Source organism: Marmota flaviventris, chromosome 9 (assembly GCF_047511675.1).
Source record: "Marmota flaviventris isolate mMarFla1 chromosome 9, mMarFla1.hap1, whole genome shotgun sequence".
NCBI classification, from domain to species: Eukaryota; Metazoa; Chordata; class Mammalia; order Rodentia; family Sciuridae; genus Marmota; species Marmota flaviventris.
Window position 1 is genome coordinate 105,845,230 of NC_092506.1, and position 12,891 is coordinate 105,858,120.

The following is a 12,891-nucleotide window of genomic DNA, read 5'->3' on the forward strand; positions in this document are numbered from 1 at the left end:
CACCCAGGGTGCTAAGAGCCAAGTATATGATGCATGGCATTTTTGGTTGAAAGGTGACGCCAGCTAGCCATTGAGATGATATGATTATGTTAAGATTTGCATTCATATGGATATTGGACTCCTGCTGTTCACCTAGGCCGGCTACGGGACTCCTGGAGAGTTCCCATTGGTTGGGGAAGTAAAGTAGGAGGGAGTTCCGGGGGAGGAGCTCTCTCGGCGGTCCGAGAGGAGGCCGCGTGGGTGGAAAAAATCTTCCCGGGCGGTACCGGACATTGGCGGCAGTTTCAAAAAATAAACTTTGTTCCTGCTTGAGTGGCTCGTGATTTTGTGCCCAGCCAGACTGCGGCACCAGGGAGCTCTAAAAGCTGCTGGTACCTGGGCTTCATCCCCAGATATTTCAAATTAGTCTAGGGTATGACTTGGGTGTTGAGATTGTTTTTTTTTCCTTACAGTATTCCAGGAGATTCTAATGTGCAGTTCAGGTTGAGAGCTAATGGGTTAATACAAACTGGCCTGTAGGTGAGATTTGGCCCAAAATCTGTTCTTTTAAATGAAGTTATATTTCAATCCAACACTTCCCTTTGCTTACATATGCATACTGCCCTCATTGCTGTAGTGGCAAAATCAAGTAGTTGTAACAGAGGCTGTTTGTTAAGTGTCTGCAGAGCCTAATATTTTGCTCTCTGGTTGTGTTAGTATGGGGTTTTCCAGATAAACAAAATCAATAGGATACACTCACACACATACACACACACACACACACTCATCATACACAGCAGCCCTCCTACCCGCTATGTATGTGTGGAGAGAGACTTATAAGGAATTGACTTACACAGTAATGGAGGCTGGCAAGTTCAAAATCTGTAGAGTGAGCCAGCAGGCTGCAGACCCAGGGGTAAACTGAGGTCACAGTTTAAATTTGAAGGCTGTCAAGCTCCAGACCCAGAAGAGAGCAACTGTAATTCAAATCCAAAGGCCTTCTTCTTGCTATGCTCTCATGTGGCCTTTTCTCTGCCTATATCTCTAGATAAGGACACCAGTCATGTCGGATTAGGGCCCCAGCCTATGACTTCATTTAACCTTAAGGACCTTTTTAAAGAACCCCTCTCCAAATATAGTCACACTGGGGCTCAGGCTTCAACATAGGAATTTAAGCTGGAGGGAGGAGCACAATTCACTCCAGAACTCTGGTCTCATTTGGAGAAAGCTTCTTGACTCCTGTGTTAGAGTCAATATCATATCAGTAATGATTCAGATCATGGGCTTTGGTGCCAGACAGCTCTGGATTTCAGTTTTGGCTTCACCCTCATCAGCTGTGTGCTCTTGGCAAAATACTTAATACTGCTACCCTTGTTTTCTCGTTCTGTAAACAGAGACAGTAAAATCTTTTTTAATGTTGTTTTGAGGGTTTAATGATGCACTTTATGTCAAGTGCTTTAGCTGTGGGCTTGGCACAAGCAAGTGCTCGACCAACAGTGGCTGTTACTGTTGTTTCCTGAATGCACATCTGAACCAGCATGCGATGCCCACGCCCAGTGCTCATGGCCCTTTCTCCTTGCTGGCTCCCTTTTAGAGCCCCTCTGTACGCGCTTCATGGACTTCGTGTGTAAGAACCGCCAGCAGTGCCTGTTCCACTCTATGGTGTGTGATGGGATCATCCAGTGCCGCGATGGATCAGATGAAGATGCCACCTTTGCAGGATGTTGTGAGTGGGGCAGCTGGGGGAGGTCACTCACGGACATGGGGTTTGGCTGCCCGGGGACACGCCTCTCTCTGGGTATCAGGTCTGACTGAGTGTCCGAGCTCACCTTTCCTGAGAGTTACCTCGTTGCTTCAGAAGTGCTGCTTTTAGCTTTGGTGTAGGTATGAACAGGAGGCTGGTGAATGCCCACAGTCTTGGCTCAGTTTCACCTTATACCAGAGGCCTTTCTGGCCAGTCTGTATTGAATGCCAATCTCTGTAGTGCCCCCCGCCCGTTCTGTGCTCCAGAGGTCCTCACGGCATGCATCCCCACATTGCTCACTGTATTTTTCTGTCTGCCTCTGCTGCTGCCACGCAAGGGTCAAAGGAGCAGGGACTTTCCTTTGTTCATTGCCATAGCCCTGTTTCTCAGAGTGCCCTGCATTTGTGTTTGTTTGCTTGGGTTGCCATGGCAAAATGCCACACGCTGGGTGACTTGGACAACAGAAATGCATTTTCTCTTGGAAAAAGGAGGCTGGGAGTTCACAGTCAAGGTGTTGGCGGGGTTGGTTTTCCCAGAGGCCTTTCTTGACCTCATAGGTGGCCATCTTTTCCCTGTGTCCTTGCATGGTCTTTCTTCTCTACGTTTCTGTGTTCAGATTTCTTCTTCCTCTTCCATGGACAGCAGTCATATTGGATTAAGGCTCACCCTGATGACCTCATTTTAACTTACCTTTTAAAAGACATTACCTCCAAAAAAATCACCTGTCTAAAAGTATTAGGGGTTAGGATTTCAATCTATGAATTTTGGGGGGATAAACTCAGCCCATAATAGTACTCAATAAAGGACTGTGGAAAGGATTAATAACTAGAATGTGTGCTCTGTTAAGATCAGGTTTGGCTTTTGCTTTCAAGGAATCCTTCAGCACAATAATGGCTCTTGGCAGAGGATGTTTTTCCTCTCTCCCGTTCTGAGCATCACTCCTACTCTGACTTCTCCAACACGGAAGTAATCTGGACTTTATGGGTGTTTGTTCCTTATGTAGCCCAAGACCCTGAGTTCCACAAGGTCTGTGATGAGTTCGGTTTCCAGTGTCAGAATGGAGTGTGCATCAGTTTGATTTGGAAATGTGATGGGATGGACGACTGTGGGGACTACTCTGATGAAGCCAACTGTGGTGAGCATCAGCCTCCTCGCACCCCAGCCCTGAAGTTATGGTGACACCTGTGGCTAAGGAAGGGATGCTTGCCAGCATTCTCACCTGCACACTTTGCCCTCTCCTTCCTCAGTAGCAACTACTTCCAGCTCTTGAATCCCCATACGAAGAATTGAGTGAAGCGGGAACTTACACCTAGTAGATGTGGGAAATTTTTATTATGTTTCCTTTTCTTTGCTCAGTTGCAAGGACCACATTATATATATAAAGAATGCAGTGGGTAAAGGATTGTGGTAAACATTGTAGAATGTGTCATCCCCACCACCACCCTAAAAATTATAGACCACAGCATCTCAATTGGGCTGTCATCAATAGTTAGACTATTGCTTTGGTAAAATGTCAGAATTACATGTCAGGTGATCATTCTCAGTATAACAATATGTAGTCATCGCTGGGTGCAGTGGTGCACACCTGTAATCCCAGCAGCTCAGGAAGCTGAGGCAGGAGGAACGCAAGTTCAAAACTATCCTCAGCAACTTAGGTCCTAAGCAACTTAGACCCTCTCTCAAAAAAATAAAAAGGGTTGCAGATGTGGCAGAGTGTTCCTGGGTTCAGTCTCCAGCACCCCCCAAAAAGAAAAAATGTAGGTCATGAGTTTGGAGCTGGGAAGATGGAGTACTGTGAGTTTATGGGTATATTCTGTTGCCCCTTGGGTTCATAAAGTTGCCTTATCTTTTTTGAGAGGGAAATGCCACTGGCACTGGACAGGGGTATCCAGGATAGTGCCTCTAGGTGGAGCTTGTGCTCACTGTGGTACAGGAGAAATGACTGATACTGTTGTTGATCTCTGCAGAAAACCCCACAGAAGCCCCAAACTGCTCCCGCTACTTCCAGTTCCGCTGTGAGAATGGCCACTGCATCCCAAACAGATGGAAATGTGACAGGGAGAACGACTGTGGAGACTGGTCTGATGAGAGGGACTGTGGAGGTGAGAGGCTCTAGGGTGCTGGGTCAACCCCACAGCCGAGACACAGCAGGATAGGTTGACCTGTTTGCACAGATTATAACTTTGTCTCTTTAGTGCCTGGCTTATTCTGTACTTTTCTGGCTTTTTGGGGAGGATCAACCCTGAGGAGTTTTCAATCTTTCCTCCCATTTGCAGTCAGGGTGCTTGGTTTTTATTGCTGGGGTTATTCATTCCTGATTTTGCCGGGCACAATGAGATGCCCAGAGCCTTGCCGCTGACCAGCAGCATTCACATCTCCTTGGAGCTTGTTAGAACCTCAGTCTCTGCCCTTCCCCCACACCTACTGAATGGGAATCTGAATTTTAACAAGGTCCCCAGGTCCTGCCTGGGCTGTGATTCCTCTGAGGAACACTGATGTGGGGTGCATGCTTTCCCTTTCCTTTTTGGCATTGTCTCCAAACCAAGTCTTGAGGTAGTTGTGATGAATTAACTAGAGCAGTTTGGCCTTGGTAGGAATTCTCTATCTGTCCTGTATCTTCCAAGTCAGCTGTTCACCTTTTGTTTGCTTTCAGAAACACCTACAAAAGCAAGGCCATCTGAACATTAGCTCCTATCCACTACAGCAGTATGTAAATCTACTAACCAAAGGGGAAACAAATATCATCTGTTCTGACACTGCATCATGAATGATTTTTAGATGGGCTGCAGTACAGAGCTGTGACTGTCACTAGCCTCTCTTGGCTGGTGCAGCTAAAAGGGGGATTTGGTTTGGAACACATTTTAGTCTGAGGTCAAACTTCTGGTAACACTTTGGGTTTTCTTTTTGGTGTTTTTCTCAGATTCACATATTCTGCCCTCCCCCACTCCTGGGCCCTCCACGTGTCTGCCCAATTACTTCCGCTGCAGCAATGGGGCCTGCGTGATGGACACCTGGGTATGTGACGGGTACCGGGATTGTGCAGATGGCTCCGACGAGGAAGCCTGCCCCTCACTTGGTGAGTCCTGGTCTCAGCTCTCCGTGGTACCTGTTCCTGTGTCGAGGATGTTCTGGAGCACGCTGTAGGCATAGCCTGACTGCCCTGTGCTACTCACCAATAGGGTGCTTCCAGGGCAGGGAGACTTCAGTGCTTTTCCCTGGATCAGACCCATGGGAACTCAGAAACGGAGTATCCCGTCTTCTGTAACTGCCCTCTGAACTTCCTACTGGAAAAGGCCAGCCACCCTTATTTCCCCGCGACCGCTGCAGGCAACCTTTGCTTCCTTCTCTGTGGGAAATTATAGTTGAGATTACAGGGAGGTTTTTGTGTGTATATTACACTCTCAGGGGAGAGGGCCCAATTTTCCTGCTTGGTAGTTGTCTAGCTGGTCCTTCTAAAGGAAGGGTGAGCACTGCCATCTAGTGGCTGCACAGAGGCAGCTGAAGAGCTGTGCAATAAACCATTGCTGTAGGCAGGGCCCATCTTGAGACCCCATCTAGTGCCAGCCCCCCACCACAGGCAGAGCATGGGTGAGGATGCCGAGTTTCCCTAAGCAGGAGTCTATTTCAGATTCACTTATAAACTGCACTTTGCATCATCCTTGCCGTGGCTGATCTCCTGGTTGCCCCTAGATGACATTGTTCATCCCATTGCTTCCCTGTTTTTGATATGTCGTTAGCGATTCTCAAGGTATGGCACAAGGACTCCTCTATAATGGAATCACCTGCAGTGTATAAAATGCATAGCATCAGAACTTCTGGGTGGAGCCCAGGAGATACCCACATGATTCTAAAGTTCATTAAAGCTTGAAATTCTTGCTTGAAATTCAGTTCTTGGACCTTGATTCCTAGTTTCAAGGCCCTGTGTGCTCTGACTCCTCCTTTCCTCCCTCACTTCTTAGGGCTGCTCATCTGCTCTGGGCAGACTTGTTCCTTTCCCTCCTGTATTCCTACAGCAGGCCTTTTACCCTTGTCCCTCCCTCATCCTCCTGCTTTCCCCATCCATGAAATCTACCATCTGTGGGGCAAACAGAAGCAAGAATTTCATAGCAAAGAGACCTTGATATGTCATTAGCGATTCTCAAGGTATGGCACAAGGACTCCTCTATAATGGAATCACCTGCAGTGTATAAAATATAGCATCAGAACTTCTGGGTGGAGCCCAGGAGATACTCACATGATTCTAAAGTTCATTAAAGCTTGAAATTCTTGCTTCAAACAAGTACAGTGTGATTCTCCCTGTCAAACCTCACCCCTGCAGAGCTTCCCAGACTCCTTTAGCTGATGCCCAATCTCACTGAACTTAACCGTTGTCCTTTGGGTTCTTGACTGTTATCTGCTGTACATCGCTTCCTAATGGCAGGTCTCCTGTTTGGGGATGATACTGTAAATTACTTGGAATTTTCTCCTGTGTCTACCACAACAACAGGCAAATAGCAGCCCATAAGTGCTTCTCAAATTAAAACAAATTGTAAAAAAGGATTAAAAAAGCCATAAAACCCCTTTTGTCTTTAACCATTCCCACCTATGTATTGAATTATCCTTCTCTCACAGTTGATTTTGGTTCTTAAAACTCTGACCAGAACTAGCCAGTTCTGACTCATCAGAAGAGCCAGTTCCTTGCTTTATGTCTCATTCAGCTTTTGTGTTCTTGGTTGTCTGTAGCTCCCTGATGCTCTTCCATGTAGAAGACTGCTAGCTGATTTTTCTTCCTGGCATCAGCCTTCTTTTCATTTTACCTTCTATTAAGATGCATGCAGGTGGATAGTCAGCTCTCCCCCACTTGGGAGCCTTCCCCTGACTCCTATCTTCTTCAGGAACAAGGGGCCTGGTTTACTTGGCTTAGCTTTCTAGGACCTTGGTAATTTTAGGGTTTATTTCTGAGGCTGGTCAGCGTTCCCAGAGAAGATTCCTTCGATCTTCTGCCTGCACAATAGGATCAAGATCTCACTGATAGAGGTCTCAGGAAGAGAGTGAGGTCTTCGCATTTTGCTTCTGTAGGTTTAATCCTCAGTTTACCAGTAAGATATTCTTGTTCTCAATTATGCCTGTCTAAAACAGCTCTTGGTTTTCATTCTGTCCAAATAACAACCCACCAGTCTGTTATTGGGATGATGTATGGGTGATAGTCTCATGGGGCTGTTGGGGTGGAAGGATGTAGGGAGTGTAGCTATCCTTTTTTTCTTCACCAGAGATGGAACCTAGGGCCTTGTGCATGCTAGGCAAGTGCTGTCCCACTCAGCCACATCCCCAGACCCTGTAATTGCTTCTTAAACAGTTCCTCTTAGTTAGTTTCTTTACTTTGCCTTTCTCCCTCCTCGTTAGACCAGTTTGTGAACTTTTTGAGGGTTGGTGATGTTGACCTAGTTGCTTCCTAGCTCTCTCCTCTGACAGCTTGGGATAGGCTATGGCCTTCTCTGGTCTCTTTAATCACTTATCACTGTCTGCTTTCCAGCTTCCCCAATTTTTTTCCTTTCTTTTTTTTTTTTGGAGCTAGGATTGAACCCAGGGATGCTTAATCACTGGACCACATCCCAGCCATTTTTTCATTTTAACACAGGGCCTCGCTAAGTTGCTAAGCATCTTGCTACATTGCCGAGGCTAGCCTTGACCCTGGGATCCTCTTGCCTCAGCCTTCCAAGCCCCTGGGATTATAGGCATGTGCCACCACACCCAGCTTCCAAATTTGTTGCTTTTGTCTTTTTTCCCATTATTTGTACCCTTTTGGGTTTAGGTCTTAAAATTATCTCTCAGCTAGGTCTTTAGTCAGGGTCTGAGAGGGAGCAAATTAAGTGGTGGTGTCCAGAGCGCACACGGGTCTCTCCAGGTCCCCTTTGCAATTCCTAAGGCACTGTGCTCTCCTAACACATTGAATTGGTTTCTGTTACTGGCCAGCTTGCATAATACTGAAAACTGAATTTTAAAAATATTTTTTTTCTAGCAAATGTCACTGCTGTCTCCACCCCCACTCAGCTTGGGCGATGTGACCGATTTGAGTTTGAGTGCCACCAACCAAAGAAGTGCATCCCCAACTGGAAGCGCTGTGATGGCCACCGGGATTGCCAGGATGGCCAGGATGAGGACAACTGCCGTGAGTAGTTTGAGAGTGCTTTGGCCCCAGGCAGATTTCCAGAGTGTGAAATATCCCTTTGCCCTGCTTCGTTTCTGGGTCAGCACACACCCATGTGTGTGAGTTAGTGCAGTTTTGTGTACCCATGTTGCGACTATGTCATCCCCAAGGGCTTTGCTACATGGACCCACATCATATCATCTGGTAGCCACATTCTTTCTAATAAGTTGCCTGAGATATTTTAAACAATAGGAGCAGATCCAACAAAAATATTTTCTAAGTAAGTGAGAAAAATTAATAGTTTTTTTTCTTTTTTTGTTTGATATGTTTAACTGTTTAAAAACACCAAGGGATCCAGCCTGTATCCTCTATATTTGCATTCATTCTTCTGAAAGTGTTAAGTAAGGCACAGAGACTGTATTGTTGGGGGGATTACCTCCAGCACCTTATTAAGAGGTTCAGTCATTGCCCCTAGGGTAATTCTAGTTGGAGACAGAGAATGCTGGCCACACATGGAATGATGACCAGGCACCCTGAGCCTGCTCTGAGATGACATGGACACTGTATCAGTGTGTTGAGTTCAGAATGGGCCGTGGTGCCTGTTCCTTGCGGGGAGGTTCCTTGGAGTAGGTGAGGGAGGGAGAGACACTGGCTTTTGCACAGACTGAGGTTCAAAGTGTCACCTTGGTGGGGATGGCCTACAGGAAGCAGGGTGTGAAGTCAGAAGTCAGACACAGAGATGAGCTCATGTGTTTCAGCCTCATCCCACCCGTTCAATACCTTTCGGTCTCTGGTTGCACTGAGGCCACCTTTGGCCTAATGGGTACAACTGTAATGGCCCTGGAGGGGTGTGACTGAAGAGTGCTCATTCCCTGCCATCAACGTGCCTCTGATGATGGGCTACCCTAGCTCAGGCCTCCTGCTTTGCAGGCTCTCCTCCATCTATCCACCCATGACTGCAGACAGCCAGTGTCCCAGCCAGTCACGTAGTTTTACTTCCAGAAAGAACATTTCTTCATGCTCATCTGACTTCTGCCCTGGTGAACCTAGAAGAGAATGACAAAGTCCCTCCTATCTATCTACAGAGAGGCTTCCAGCACTGACCCCAGCAGCGAGCTCTCCATTCTTTTTTTTTTTTTTAAATTTGGTGGCAGGGTGGAAGTTACTGAGGGTTGAACTCAGGGGCACTTGACCACTGAGCCACATCCCCAGCCCTATTTTGTATTTTATTTAGAGACAGGGTCTCACTGAGTTGCTTAGTGCCTCGCTTTTGCAGAGGCTGGCTTTGAACTTGTGATCTTCCTTCCTCAGCCTCCTGAGCCGTTGGGATTACAGGTGTGCACCACTGAGCCCAGTCTCTCCATTTTTTTTTTTTTGATCCCTGTTCTAATCCCACTTTTTCCTCTTAAAATGAAGATTCCTTAATGAAAAACTAAGCCCCCAAATGGAGCCCTATCAAATTTTACCATTTCAAGATGGAATAGGGTCTAGGGCAGAGGAGGTTAGTTATCCCTTAGTTTCTCTAATTCAGTAGTGAAGAAATTTATGTAACTTAGAGGGATCACATGGGGAGTACTTATAAAAAATGAACATTTAGTGATCCCACCTCAGTCTGCTGAATCAAGAGCAGTGGGAAGGGGTGCTTGAGAACTCATCCTTTTAAAAGAGCCCTTTCTCATGCTTAGCATTACAAAAGTTTGCAAAATGCCTGCCCTTTGTAGATATTTTTCCCAGTGAGGCTTGGGAAGAAAGGGAAGTGGGAATTTGCCATCCCTCCTGTCTCTGTAGCACATTTCCCCACAGGGTGTCTTACTAGGCTTTCCCTGCAGAGTCTGGTTAGGAGGAAGGACTGTATGTCCTCAGAATCTTCAGTCTGGCGGGATGAAAATTGGTTGATCAAGCACGATGTGGCCAGCACTGATCAGCTGTGGGATACAGTCTGGTGGGAGGACCACAAATCAGCAGCTGTGTTTCAGTGCAAGGTGGGCAGTAGCAAAAGCATCTCCAAGGAACCAGCGTAGTTCAGAGTGGACCTGGTCGTCCTCCAGAGAGGTGGCAGCTGGTCAGGAAAGGGATGATAATGTCTAAGGAGCAGGTTTTGTTTTAAACCTTTTTTTTTTTTCAGTTGTAAATGGACACAATACCTTTATTTTGTTTGTTTATTTTTATGTGGTGCTGAGGATTGAACCCAGAGCCTCACACATGCAAGGCAAGTGCATTAATGCTGAGCCACAACCTTAGCCCCAGTTTTGTTGTTTTTAGGAGATGAGGTCTTACTACATTGCCCAGATTGGTCCCAAACTCTTGGGCTCAGGCAGTCCTCTTGCCTCAGTACCAGAGTGGCTAGGACTACAGTGTGCCCTGCAGAGTTTTAATGGAAAAAGCGGGCAAAGGTGGCAGATGGTGGGCATCCCAGACACTGGGGACAGCATAAATACCCAGAGGCTCAGAGACACTGGGGAGCACCTCTGTAGAGGGCCATGGGCAGGGAAAATGGTGAGTACAAAGAGACAAGCCGGGCACTTGGGTACAACGGCCATGCTTAGGGCCCCTTATCCCCTGTCACAGGGAACCATTAATTATTTTAGAGAGTGGTGTTTGTATTTTAAATCACTTGGACTTCATCATGAGAGAAATGAATTAGAAGGGGAGGTGAGATTGGAGGCCATGTACTACTAAGGCAGCCAATGTGATGGGGCTGTGAGGTGAGAAAGGAAGAAGGCACATTGGTATATTAGAGGTGATGTTCGAAGCAGCCATGAGTCCTTGGCTGTGGAGATCAGCAGGAAGGAAGAGAGGCGAAACTAGAAGGAGGAGAGGAGAAACTGTCCAGAGAAGAAACTAGAAGGCTGATGCTGCTAGCTTGGGTGGGGCATGTGCAGGTTTCCCTGTGGGGCCAGGGACCACGAGGGGTGGAGGATGGGCACTGGAGTCAGGGCTGGTGTGTGGCATCTTGGTAGGAAGCGAGGCATGTGGGCCAGCAGCTGGGAGGAGTTGCCCTTCCCATGTTGCATCAGCAGTCCGTCTTGCTGGAGACCCTCTGCACCTAGCCCCTCATGAGCCTTCGCCAGTTTTCACACTCTGTGGTCTCCTTTAACAGGCTCTGTAGCTATGGGCTTGTGGAGACAGATTCCACCAGGTCCTTTAGGTCTTGACAGGCTTCTGACCTGAGAGAAAAATCTTCTCGAGATTTAGCCTGACATGTAAAACGTATTTATTCTCACAGCAAATAGATTTTTCTCCTAAATGTACTTTTTCTACAGGGGTCATGAGGCCCTCATTGTTCACGCCTCGTTCTTTTTCATGAATGTCACTTCTGCTTTCATCTTGGCTGTCTGAAGGAGCCTTTCTTTGTTCAAAAGTCAGGAAGTTTGATAAGTTGCTTCCTAGGGGTCTTTGTTTCAAAAAATACCCTTTGACTTTTCCACTTTTTCAATTTGCAAGCTAGGGTGATTTTTGTTTGTTTGGTTTGCTTTTTTCTTGGAAGCTGTGAAGGATCCCATTATTAACCTTCTGCTCTTGGTCAGTGATCAGGACCTGAATAAATTCAGATGCTTTTGGGGGAAGAACCCCTGTATATCATTGCACCTGCTCTTGTCACGTGGATCTCGGGAACCAGAAAGATTCGATTCTATTGCCTTATTTATTTGTATTTGTTTCATTATTATGCCTTTCTGCTTTCTTACTTTTTTGGGGATCTTTTTTTATTTTTCTCTTTGCTTTATCCTAAGCAGTCTTCTTCAGGCTGCTGCTACTTTGTTCTGTTTGCTGTTAGCATCGTTTCTGATTCTTTGTAAATGGCCCTGCTCTGTTTAAAAGGTCATTACCAAATTGGATGAAAATTTGGAAAGCATGCTTGTTACATCTGCAGGTAATGCAGAGTCAACAAAAGCACTTATTTTCTGGTAAAATAATCAGGACTCAAAAAGAAAAATGAACACTTGGTAATGGAAATGTACCTTCCATTATTCTCATGTAAATCATATATTTATTTCACTTAATTGTTAATAACCTTGTGATTTTGGTATTGTCTCCATTGTAGAGATAGGAAAATTGAGGCTCTAAGAGAGTCATCCAGTCAGTACCAGACTGGGATATTTATTTAGATAGAAGGTCATGATCTTTCTGCCATTATATCTGTGTAGAGAGTTTTTTTTTAATGCCAAGATAAGAAACAATTTATTATAGAGAGAAGAAAAATTTCTCATCCCAAATATAGAAATCTGTACAACTTTGCCACAATCAATATACATGAATTGTACAAACTTATACCAGTTCATAATTTACCAAATAAAAGATGACTAACAAAGTTCACAAAAATAGGTGGTGGTTTGTGGAAAAGATTTTTACCTAATTAAGTGTGTAGAGAGTTTTTATCAGAGAAGAATACACAAACCTAACAGAGAAATCAAACAGAACTTAGTACAAAAGTCTACACTTATGTTAAAATAATGAATGCAGTGGGCCTCTGGGACATTAAAAGAGCAGAGCAGGTTGATCCCACACTCACCAAAGTGATAGAACATCTGAGCCAAGTAAGAGATCATATGACAAGGTGAACGCTAAAAATAACCAACAAAGAGGCAAAGACCTACAATGTTCCTCCTGGTGATAGTAACCTATTAATTGGCATTCTTTAAATCTGTGTTTTCCGGCTGTTTCAAATTTGTCTTATTCACAAGGATGTTGCTTATTTCAGGGTCTTAAAATCAATATGTGCTGTCTCCGAAATTTTCCTAAATCCATTAATCCAATCACCTTATGAAAAAGAAAATGGGATGAGTGTGGCATGATTCCCTCAGAGCAGCTGGCCCCTGCTGGCCACTACTTCTGTTCTAAGTGCCCATCCACCATTTCTTTAATAATCATTTAAGAATTTGCAGAGATTAATGGCAAACTTATTTCCAGAATCTCAAATCTGGGTTTTCTTGCTTTTAAAGTTTTGAGATATATTTTATAAGGAAGCCTCAAACATCTTCTAGCAGTCCTATTCAGCTGTTGTTTGGCAATAGTTTTCTCATATTCTTATCAAGTGGTAGAT

The 12,891-nt window shown here is 45.4% G+C and overlaps 1 protein-coding gene across 1 annotated transcript in view; it reads left to right on the plus strand.

The window, feature by feature from the left end:
- The window catches only part of Sorl1 (sortilin related receptor 1), a 163,049-nt gene that overhangs the window by 118,534 nt on the left and 31,624 nt on the right, over positions 1 to 12,891 (plus strand). The window contains exons 28-32 of the mRNA XM_027930487.3: positions 1,574 to 1,705; positions 2,727 to 2,858; positions 3,691 to 3,825; positions 4,644 to 4,799; positions 7,722 to 7,871. Of these exons, the coding sequence (XP_027786288.3) occupies positions 1,574 to 1,705; positions 2,727 to 2,858; positions 3,691 to 3,825; positions 4,644 to 4,799; positions 7,722 to 7,871 (705 nt within the window). The remainder of the gene's footprint in view (positions 1 to 1,573; positions 1,706 to 2,726; positions 2,859 to 3,690; positions 3,826 to 4,643; positions 4,800 to 7,721; positions 7,872 to 12,891) is intronic.